The 12342-nt window shown below is 36.5% G+C and overlaps 1 protein-coding gene across 1 annotated transcript; it reads right to left on the reverse strand.

Moving 5' to 3' along the window:
• Window positions 1-6372: 6372 nt before the first annotated feature.
• Window positions 6373-11001, reverse strand: SOSTDC1 (sclerostin domain containing 1). The gene is made up of 2 exons (XM_065939070.1): window positions 10742-11001; window positions 6373-8211 (listed from the first exon to the last, which is right to left on the reverse strand). The coding sequence occupies exons 1-2, from the start codon at window positions 10944-10946 to the stop codon at window positions 7796-7798; spliced, it is 621 nt and encodes a 206-aa protein (XP_065795142.1). The 5' UTR covers window positions 10947-11001; the 3' UTR covers window positions 6373-7795.
• Between the last annotated feature and the right edge of the window lie 1341 nt (window positions 11002-12342).

The following is a 12342-nucleotide window of genomic DNA, read 5'->3' on the forward strand; positions in this document are numbered from 1 at the left end:
TTCTTCCAGACCAGCGTTTCTCATGATGTCAAAAGTATACAGTTACTTTAAAACATGCATGTAAATGTTGGGTATAAGCAGTGTTTAGTATCCTAGATGTACAAATCTCTACAAATTTTGTTTGTCAGCCTCATCTATAGCTCTTTCCTTTACTCTTGCCATCACCAGCAATAAATGGCTTCATCTAATATAGAAAAATTATCAGGAAACTGGAAATGGTACATGGGAAGTGCCTGGTTAACAGACTATAGTCTCAGTGATCCTGGAGTTGGATCTCCAATTTTATCTTTGATAGCACACCTTGATGAGGTATCGATAAAGATGGAAAATGTCAGTTCCAAAGCAAGTCTGACCAAAATCTTAATCTGAAAGTTCACAGTGGAGTGACCTGGCAATGTCATCAGAACTGAAGAATGGGTGGTGGTGGTTTAGTTGCTAACTTGTGTCCCTGTCCTACTCTTGTGACCCCATGAAGGGCAGCCCACCAGGCTGTTCTGTCTATGAGATTTCCCAGGCAAGAATACTGGAGTGGGTTGCCATTTCCTTCTCCAGGGGATCTTCCTGATCTAGGGATTAAACCCAGATCTCCTGAATTGCAGGCAGATTCTTTACTGACTGAGTCACCAGGGAACTGAAGTCAAATCGGCCTTCTTTAGTGGCAGATGTGTGTGACTGAAAATATGGCCATGTTGTTTGGGATGAGAGAAAGTGAATATCTTAGGCTGGGAGATACTTCAGACAGTATTGAGTTGTACTCCCTTATTTTATGGATAAAGTAAATGAACCTTAGGAAGCCTAAGACACATGTGTGATTTCACCCAACCAGTTAGTAGCAGCACACTCTAAACCGTACCCCAGGTCTTCTCCTCCCAAGTTCACATGTCTGGCAGTCATTTGTATAAAATTGCTACAGAAGAAAAATGCAGATAAGTCGAACTGAAATAGTTTTATTACTTGTTCAAAATGTCAAGCTATGTCATTGACTAAATGCAAAATATTTCTTCACTAGTATACAATGTGAATAAAATTCATTGAGTCTTAGTGTCAATAAAAAGGCAAAGTGGCAACTCTTCACTGGATTATTAAATTTATTCGGTAAATTTTGTCTTTGTTTTGCAATAAGACAATTTGTGATAAGAAAGTTGTTATTTAACTCTCTAAACTTGAGGAAATAATACAAACACACAACATAAAATATTTTATAATGTATATACCACATATAAAAAAGTAAGAGAGGAAACAAGGCAAAAAAGTACACCAAAAACTCTAGTTAGTAAAAATTGTCAACTATTCTACATGAAGTATAAAGCTAATTAAAGATTAGAAAAGATTTTTTTAAATCTTGGTTATTAAGTTCAATGTTTTAGGCTGTCTTTGAAAGGCAAATTTAAACTAATACCTCAATAAATAAAAGGATTTAATGACCATTTTGCAAAAATTCACCAATATTATAATATGAAAAATTAAAAAATTTGTGCAAATTTAGTGACAATAAATTTTTTAGGACGAATTCATTCCTACTGAAAAAGATGATGTATGTCTGTGTGCTCAGTCATGTCCAACTCTTTGCAACCCTGTGGACTGTAGCCCACCAGGTGCCTCTGTCCATTGAATTTTCCAAGCAAGAACACTGGAGTGAGTTTCCATTTTCGACTACAAGGGATCTTCCCAGCCCAGGGATCAAATCCACGTTTCTTGTGTCTCCTGCATTGGCAGGTGGATTCTTTACCACAGAGCTACCTGGAAAAGAAAAAGGCGATGTTATATTTTAATAGTAACTTATCTTTAAGCCTATCAGGCATTTGATTAGTTATATTAACAATGAACTTCAGCTGAGTATGTCTATATCACTGACAATGTCATTCACTTTTTTTTTCCATTTAAATGTTTTTTTTTTTCCATTTATTTTCTTAGTTGGAGGCTAATTACTTTACAATATTGTAGTGGTTTTTGTCATACATTGACATGAATCAGCCATGGATTTACAAGTATTCCCCATCCTGATCCCCCCTCCCACCTCCCTCTCCACCCAATTCTTCTGGGTATTCCCAGTGCACCAGGCCCGAGCACTTGTCTCATGCATCCAGCCTGGGCTGGTGATCTGTTTCACCCTAGATAATATACATGTTTCAATGCTGTTCTCTTGAAACATCTCACCCTCGCCTTCTCCCACAGAGTCCAAAAGTCTGTTCTGCACATCTGTGTCTCTTTTTCTGTTTTGCATATAGGGTTATCGTTACCATCTTTCTAAATTCCATATATATGCGTTAGTATACTGTATTGGTCTTTATCTTTCTGGCTTACTTCACTCTGTATAATGGGCTCCAGTTTCATCCATCTCATTAGAACTGATTCAAATGAATTCTTTTTAATGGCTGAATAGTATTCCATGGTGTATATGTACCACAGCTTCCTTATCCATTCGTCTGCTGATGCGCATCTAGGTTGCTTCCATGTTCTGGCTATTATAAACAGTGCTGCGATGAACATTGGGGTGCACGTGTCTCTTTCAGATCTGGTTTCCTCAGTGTGTATGCCCAACAGTGGGATTGCTGGGTCATATGGCAGTTCTATTTCCAGTTTTTTTAAGGAATCTCCACACTGTTCTCCATAGTGGCTGTACTAGTTTGCATTCCCACCAACAGTGTAAGAGGGTTCCCTTTCCTCCACACCCTCTCCAGCATTTATTGCTTGTAGACTTTTGGATAGCAGCCATCCTGACTGGCGTGTAATGGTACCTCATTGTGGTTTTGATTTGCATTTCTCTGATAATGAGTGATGTTGAGCATCTTTTCATGTGTTTGTTAGCCATCTGTATGTCTTCTTTGGAGAAATGTCTGTTTAGTTCTTTGGCCCATTTTTTGATTGGGTCATTTATTTTTCTGGAATTGAGCTGCAGGAGTTGCTTGTGTATTTTTGAGATGAATCCTTTGTCTGTTGCTTCATTTGCTATTATTTTCTCCCAATCTGAGGGCTGCCTTTTCACCTTGCTTATAGTTTCCTTTGTTGTGCAAAAGCTTTTAAGTTTCATCAGGTCCCGTTTGTTTATTTTTGATTTTATTTCCAATATTCTGGGAGGTGGGTCATAGAGGATCCTGCTGTGATTTATGTCAGAGAGTGTTTTGCCTATGTTCTCCTCTAGGAGTTTTATAGTTTCTGGTCTTACATTTAGATCTTTAATCCATTTTGAGTTTATTTTTGTGTATGGTGCTAGAACGTGTTCTAGTTTCATTCTTTTACAAGTGGTTGACCAGTTTTTCCAGCACCACTTGTTAAAGAGGTTGTCTTTTTTCCATTGTATATCCTTGCCTCCTTTGTCGAAGATAAGGTGTCCATAGGTGCATGGATTTATCTCTGGGCTTTCTATTCTGTTCCATTGATCTATATTTGTCATTCTCTTTAGACATTGTCTCAGATTCATGCATCTAATCCTATCATTAAGAAATTAAATCAATAATACAAGGTAACCCTTGGTTTGCAGTTACTAAAATTCAAAAGAAAATATTTAAATTCCTTCTTAAATCTCCCAAGCTGTTTCAGTCTTCATATGTAACAGAAAATAAATCCTTTAGTAGGTCTGCAATGCAAATGATAAACTATCATCACTCAGTCTGATTTGCAGTGGAAATAATTACACAGCTTGGTGTTAATTCATTTTAATCAGTTTTTGAAACTGAAAGTTGAAACATCTTCCCACTAGGATTTTTGCTGTAGTTGTTACCCTGTAGTTCTTTGAGATGATTTGCAGAATATGCAGGCAAAGGCACCAAACACCATAGATGTTAAGCATGGAATCAGAAATGATGGACAGACCAATATATTGGCATATCTATTCCAGTAGATCTCTCTTTGTGAATGTAACAAGGATTTCTAGTGGCCATATGTATACTCAGTTCACAAATCTAAGCTCATTTTAATTCATCATAGAGCTATATTTTAATAGGCTCAAATTAAACCAAGGTGTGAATCATCACTATCTGTCCTTGAGGGAAGGAAACAGTCTAACAATAAGCTGTAGCACTGAAGATTTCCAGTCATTTTCCTGAGTGTCTACAAGGATTTTATCAAAGCTTTGCCTTGCATTTTATGTTTCATTTGAACTGTGTAACTATAGAAAGTATATGTAAATGCTGAATTTATGGTATGCAGTGAATTGCCACTTTAGTGCTAAAAAACATTTTCAAGAGTTAAGTCTAATCCAAACCACACTTTAATTCCAAATGTAATGAATTATATTTTGATACCTACATTTCATGGTGATTGAAAAAAATTTTTTCAACACACTAAATTTAAACTTTTAAAGGCTTTAATTTACTCAGCAATTTGGAAGTTTTTTGGTTTTGCTAAAGCTAAATACTATTCTTTCCATTCATAACTACTGAGTATAACCTACTGAAAGTCTATTAAAGTAAATATGATACAAAATAGATAGATCAGGTTATACAATTTTAAAAAGTCATTCTAGTAGCATGGGGTGGATGACACAGCAAGATAATCTGTCAAAACCTTACTAAGTTTATACAAGGCAGGAAGGATTAAGATTCAGTCTTTTTTAATTAAAAAAACACACCCTAATTTTCATTGTTTTTCAAAGAATATGCAATAAAATAAACATGGCTAACAGAGTGTTGTCAAATAGTGGTTATTCACAACTAGCTTAAGTGAATAAATGCAAATGATTTGCAGCTAAAATACTAATTTTTTGCAAATAGATATTTCTGAAGCCTCTATATCCATATTTAACTTAGATGTAGCATACTATATGTATTCTTTATTTGCATATGTTCTATCAATTTTTCTTTCATTCTTGTTACTGATAAAAAATAGCTATATATATATATAAATATCAGCATCTAACTATATACCTACCTATCTGTCTCTCTATCAAGATATCTTCTATCAGTAAAGCTACTTGAAAAAAGCTCTTTATTCATATTGGCCAAAACAAATTTGATAAGTCTTTTATGGATAAATATTATGATGTGAACTAGAAGTCAGGCTTTGCCAAAATTATCACAATCACCATTTTGAAATGATAGTTACTAAAATAAGGATACAATTATGCAGAGTTTAATCAGACTGGAATACGTGAATTAACTGTAAAAAAACAAAAACTGAAATATAATCAGCAATTAAGATGCAAGTACTTTTTAGCATTTTAAAATAATAGCTACAAAGCTGCATTTTCTGTTTAAATTTTCATTTCACTGACTGCCTGATTGTATCTTAGGCTTGTCTTATTGATTGCTGACCTTTTCCTGTCATTGGATCTTAAACACCATGCAATGAATGCCTCACAATGTAATATGGTCTGAAATGGATCAGTAAGTTGAATGTGACCATAAGAAATGGATCCAATTCTTGACTTAGCAGAGACTAATCTTATTTATAAGGTTCCTTTATTCCATTTCATTTTTTTCTAGTATATTCACATATTAAATACTATTACCAATCAAATTAGTGGTGACTTTAGTCTTTTATCACCAAAACCATTGTTTCAGTGTTTCATTAGTAAAAGGCAACAACATAATCTTATTGACTGTGAGGCTATTGTCTGGTCAATTCCTTTTTAAGCCTCAGGCCTTAGGACACACTAATTTTTAGATCATCTCTAAGACCTTCTATAGAGGGTGCTATGATGTTGGGAAAGAAGAAATGCCCAAATCGTCTTAAGTCCCCTGTTATGTTAAATATCCCAAATTGAGCTATGATGAGAAAGTAAACTAGGCATAGGAAATAATAGATTTTTGCTATATTTTACCCGTGACGTAATTATTATGAATGTTCCATGTATAGTTATATTACATGTAGTTTAAGATCCAGTTAGTAAGACTAGAAAATAAATCAATAGTGGATGCTGAATCATTATTTTCATTTAATGATACGATAGTTAGCATATTTAAAATTGAGAGAAGTTTTCTTGCCCTCATGTACGTTGAGGTTCTCCTCCCTCTCACAGGGAAGGGACAACATTTATGCCCTTTATTTAGCTTACTATGCTTTATGTAATACACATGTGACTTTTAGACTTGTGGTTACAGAAAAGAACAACCTGCAAAAAAGCAGTAAGGACTCCATCATGCTCAGGATCCAAAAAAAGAAAATCTAGATCTTATTGATACATAATCAAGCCTCTTTGGTTTTCTTCACTTAGTGTGATGGAATCAGTCAATGATTAAATTGACAAATCAGTGATTTAACTGTATAATCTTGTTCAAGACTGATCACGTTGGTTAATAAACAACATGTCAAAACTTGAAAACACTGAAAAACTTGTTTTTATTTTCCTTGTTGTTTTATTTCATTTTAGTTTTTAGTTTGAGGACCATGCAATAGTATTCAAAGTTTCCCAACATATGGCAGTGATTTTTTTCACAATTCCTTTCTCAGACTTAACTGCATATTAGAATAACCTGAAAAACTTTAAAAACTGCTACTATCTGAGTTCCATGTTCAGAAACTATGATGTAACTTGGATGGCAGCCTGGTTACTGGGTTGAGTACTATCTCCCCCAGGTGATTATAATGGGCAGCAGATTTGGCATCCACAGGTAAATATAAATATTATATTCTTTTTACAACTCACTGCTGAATTGTCATCCAACTTTTTCAAGCATCTTATTTACCAACTAGATGGTCTCCCTATCTCTCTCTTTCTTCTTACTATAGATTTTTCTATCAAAACTTGAATGTGCCTTATATTTTAAAAAAGCAATGATTCTGATGTGCTTATTCTGCAGTTTGTGTGCTTATTCTGCACCATTTTACATGTGTTAGAGGCAAAGACAATAACGTTTAGCTGTGTTTATTTTTATTAAAGGAAACTCATTGAAGGTCAAATCACCTCCTGATTGCACAGATTAAATAGGAAACTGTTACCTATTTCACCTTTACAAAGCATATTACTGATTTTAAAAGATCCATACTATTGATAAAGTTCATGATGAAACATATATGTAACAAGGAGACTAAAATATTTATTTTACATATCTACAGTATGTATTGTCATACTTCTAGATCAACCACAAATTATACAGGAAAACATTTAGGTACATGAAAAAACTTTGAAACATAAAAAAATTAACATTTTGAAAAAAATCTTGTGAAAGCTCATTAAATAATAACATTGACAAATAAATAGTTAATCAGCTTTACTTATTAGCTGCTGCCATGCATTTCTGGCATTCCATTCCAAGCAAGGGTCAGCATGCAGGGTATAATTTCATACTATGAGACTGTAAAAAGCTACAGGGCTTATTTTTGAAGTGAAATGTCACAAGGTCTTTCACTCTTTCAAAGGGAGATCACTCTTGGCAGCTAAACTGTTCCCATGAAGATTACCAAAAAAGCACCCTTCTGAACTGTTAACCTGAAGATTCATGGCAACAACCCTTTTTGAAATTTTTCTATTTCGAAGAAGTTTTGTTGAGTGTGTGGTGGAGAGGATGGTTTGGGAAATGAAGGGTTACCGAGAAGCCCTTTTCCATGTTAAAAAAGTGAAGATTCAATGATGGGAATAGTATCACCCGTCTTTCAAGAGCCATGGGGAATTAATACTACAGGACGCGTGGAATTTAAAGGCAAATCGCATTCATGGATACTTCTACATCTTGAAAAACTTGAAAAATCTATCTCCCAAGAAGCTCCTGAGTCTCAGGACAGCTGGCTGAGTTTGACCAAAGCAGAAAGCATATATTTTCAAGTAAGAAAATAGCAGTGGCAGGCTCGAGTGGTCCGAGCGATCAGATCTATCTGTAAAGCAGAGGCTCCGTGCGTCCGGTCCGCGCTCTGGGTTCTAGCTCAGGCCGCGCTTGCTGGGTCTGCCAGCCCGCTTGCGCTCGCGGGGGTGCTGGGCCGGCTTGGCCGGCGCCGGGCTCTCGAAGTTGTGGCTGGACTCGTTGTGCTGCCGCGTGTATCGCTTGCACTTGCAGGCGGTGACCACGGTGATTTTGTAGGTGCGCGTGCTGCCGTCCTGGCACTGCAGCTGGATTCGCTGGGTGCGCGTCTTGTCATTGACACACCTCCACTCCTGGGAGCTCCTCCGGCTCCAGTACTTCGTTCCGTAGCCCCCTCCGATCCAGTTAGGCAGCACGGGCAGGGGCAAGCACTCGCCCGCACACACCAGCTCTTTCAGAGGGCTGATGCTGGTGCACTGGCCGTCCGAGATGTATTTGGTGGAACGCAGTTCTCGGCAGCCTACTTGAACTCGAGCTGCAGGAAACAGAAAAAAAAAAAAAAAATATATATATATATATATATATATATAAACACACACACACACACACACATGTATGTGTATATATGTGCATGAGAGGCATAGGCAAACACTTAAAAGTAATCTGCAATGACAAAAAATAATGTCCAAATGATAGCAAATTGGCCAATAGGAAGTGAACACTTATTTTGTTCTCACAATCCAAAAATCCACCTGGATGGTTATAGAGAAAGCTTGCATGAAAATTATCAGTTATGGGATAAAATAAACTGAGCCTGATTTGTTTTTTCATGTGTAACATTAGCTAATTGCTTACTGGAGTATTTGAAAATCCCATTTTTTTAGTTTTACTTCCCCGATAAGTATTAAGCAGCTCTAAGTTTTATGTATGAATATTCATTCTTTAATGAGCTAAGAGGGAGTATATATTCATGTTCTTCACTCACAGGTCTATTAGTTAATGTCTCCAAATGCTTTTAATTAGGTTTTTCAAAAAATCTATTGAGAAAATGTGGAAATAATTTGAATATTGTGTACAATGAAATCCATAATATTTTGTTTCAATTATAAAATTCAGCTTCAGAGAATCATATATACATGTGTGTACAATGTCTGACATTTTTGCATATCAAACTTAATAACTACATTTTGAACATAAATTCCCAAACTATCTTTTAAAAATACAAATATTTAAATGCTTGAAATACAAAATGTCACTACAACTCAACATTTAAAGAATATAAAAGCTCCTAAATCAGGAACGTATGGTTGCCATAACAACTTGGCTACATTTCCGTGAATTTTATGGCAGAAAAATGCCTAACATGTCTGATTTACAACTGCAAAAGGAACCACAGTGTTTGTTTCCTGAATATTGGTCATGGCAAACTTTGTTTAGTCATTTGAATTTGATAAGTATGTTCTCTAATTGACTGTTTCTTGTTACATGCCTTATGTAATTAAAGCAAAAATTAGTCTTGAAATATTTGGGTTTTCTTTTCCATTGCTTTGTTATCTAAACTTGAGGAGAATTGCCTGTAACAAGCTTGGGGAAAAAATCCAGCCTTGTTAACCAGAAATATATATATATTTCAAAGTACAGACTGCTGAAATTTAAAAAAAATAAAGATTATAAGGGACATTAAAGTGGTCTTGTGTAGGATATTGAAAGGTAATATGAAGTGGATATTGAATTAGGAGTGTTACTTGAGTACTGTGCCCCAGAACTCATAAGGTAAAAGATAGAGTCTAAAGGGGTGTGATAGTTGTGAAAATATGTAATGTATAAACATATACCTCTGTACAGATATGGAGTGTGAGATTGAAATTAAAGTGTAACCTAGCTGGCCAGTCAGCATACTCTGCCTGTCTGATTCTGACTCCAGCTCACCTTCCTGCAGCTGCCTTAGGAATGCACCTGGAAACAGCCGAGATGATTTTGACCTGCCTAGCTTTTTGTTCCTGTGTATATAGAAATTTGGCAGTGACAGTTCACTGACAATGAATACCCACCGCCTTGCTTGGTAATCTAATAATAATCAGATAGTTCTTGTATATGTAAAAGCAAGCATCCTAATGAAAGTTAAAAAACACCTTGATTTTCTTAGAAAGACATAAACAGTCATATTTGCTTTGATTTTACAAAGGTTGAAACTCTTTTCAGCACTTGAATAGAGTTGAGGAGTAGCAAAAAGATTTGTATAAGATTTCCTGTGAACTCTTTTCTCTGTGTCTCTCTGAAAGTCCAATTACTAGCATGTGAAAGGAGTGAAGCAAAAGTTAGGAAAAGACATTTCAATCCCTCCAACTAGTGGTCAACAAGTAAGTCAATTAAGCAAACAGAATAGAAGAAAAATAGTTTTTATACAAAGTATTATTGTACTGTCATTATTTTAAATCTCCAAACTCATAAAAGTTTCCCTGGTCTTTCACAGAAATCTATAATTGCCTACATTTTGATCTGGTGAATAAGAAGTTATTTCAGAAAAATATGACTCTCCAATGTTTAGTTTTATCCCTCTTTCTCAAAGATCACCATCCAAAGTTCATTTATTTCACTACACATTTTTTAGAAATTGGTGTCTTTTTTTCCCCCCCTTAGAAAGCTTCTTTTTCTTCCCCTTGTGATTTCCCATATGTGCTTTGGTTATTTACCTTTATACACTCTACCAGAACTGCACATGTTTTGAAATAAACGGAACACAACCCGAATTTAAGCTATCTAGAGCAACACTTCATGAAAAAAATCTCATTCTGCATTTCAAAGAAGCAACACTTTAATTCCTGGAAACATTTTCTCTTGGAATGCTGGAAAACCGAAGCCTGTGCCTACATTATCAAATCTCTGTTTTAGTTCTGTTAACTTTGTAGGGAAGAACGCCAGTCTACACATGCAGTGGATTGCTCCCAGACTGTTTAGCAAAACATATATGGTTCAGGTTAGTTAGCAATGAAATAATTCGACAGGAATGTGAGTTAATGCTACCAAATAAGAACACCAAATTCATGCAAGTAAAATACACTTACTGTTCCGATCCAGTCCAGCGTTACTGAAATGCCTGCCTCCATTTCTGGCTTGATTCATTGTGCTGTTGCTGCTGGGGTGTGCTGGAACAGGTTTAACCACATGTGAATAAAGGATTTCTGTGGCATCATTTTTAAAAGCCAAACAGCTTTTCATTAGGATGCATGCAAGGGGAAAGAGAGAGAAATGAATGGCAGGAGGAAGCATGGTGAGTAGAGGATTTGCTTGGCTGGAGAGCTGGTTAATTCCTTTCCCTCTGCTTCTGCACTGTAACTGTGAAATTCCTCCTCAAGGTTCCCTTTATATATCCACTGAGGTTTGGCGTTCATTCAGGTGTAAAGTTGTGTAGCGCTACAGAGGGAAAACACGGAGAAGGGGTGGGATCCCTACATGACCCTGCGAAAGAATTTTACCAATGGAAGAGAAGACTACAGAAAAGGAGGAGCTTGGTATCCAAATTGCCTGAAATTTCAGAGTTGGACTTCATCAGTTGTCTGTGAGCTGAAGCAGCCAGGCACATTCTATAGCAACTACAGCCCCTCTCCCTCCCTCTCTTCTCTCTCTCTCTCTGCCATTTCCTTTCCTAAATCTAGTTCACATTCGGGCTTCATTTAAATGAAAATATGCTGCTGTTCATTTGAAGACATTTACATTCCCACCGTTGTTCTGTATTTGTAGTAGGGAGGGGCCTCACCCCAGATAATAGGAGGAATTCAGGAGTTTAAATATTGTAGGGCTCGAATGAAGCACCTAATTAGTTAAACATTTCTCGTTTGTCAAGATACAAACCACCTTTTTTTCTTGTTTTCTGAAAGTATAAGGCACAGAGCTAAAAATCTGCCCCCTGGACACACTTAAATAATGCAGCTTTGATCTGCACGAACTGCTGCGCTCCTAGGTAAATTATTGCCAGGGGTTCTGTGTGGAGAGTAATGAGCAGAGCTCTGTCTGCATTAAAGTAACTAATATCCATTTGCATCTTAAAAATATGACCCAAGCATTACCATTTATAGCATCATTTTACATGAAAGCCATTTCTGACTGATTATTTTGCAAATTCAAGTTAATTTTTGCGAGGTTTTCATGGGCTGCAGAACACATATTCTACCTCCATTTACTAAACATGCTGTTCATGACTTCCTTTGGCTCCGCTGCTCACATCAGAAACAAGGTATTTTTCTCTTTACCCACACATGACACAGATGTTCCATTAATGACTACCAGGGATCTCTAAGGGCTTCCCAGGTGGTGCTCGTGGTAAAGAACCCACCTGCCAATGCAGGAGACATAAGAGACACAGATTCGATCCCTGGGTTGGGAAGATCCCCTGGAGGAGGGCATGGCAACCTACTCCAGCATTCTTGCCTGGACAATCCCATGGACTGAGGATCCTGGCGGGCTAACAGTCCATGGGGTCGCAAAGAGTCGACTGAAACAACTTAGCATGAATGGACACAAGGATCTCTATCCTTAAAACAGTAGTGAAATTCCAACCGATTGGTGGGATATCTTGACGGGAATCAAAATTCTGAAACTGTTGTCAATTTTGATTCCATTTTTGCCCTTTGTGTGGCTATTAAACTGACCCTAGAGGATGGATATA

Source organism: Muntiacus reevesi, chromosome 6 (genome assembly GCF_963930625.1).
Source record: "Muntiacus reevesi chromosome 6, mMunRee1.1, whole genome shotgun sequence".
In the NCBI taxonomy this organism is placed as follows: Eukaryota; Metazoa; Chordata; class Mammalia; order Artiodactyla; family Cervidae; genus Muntiacus; species Muntiacus reevesi.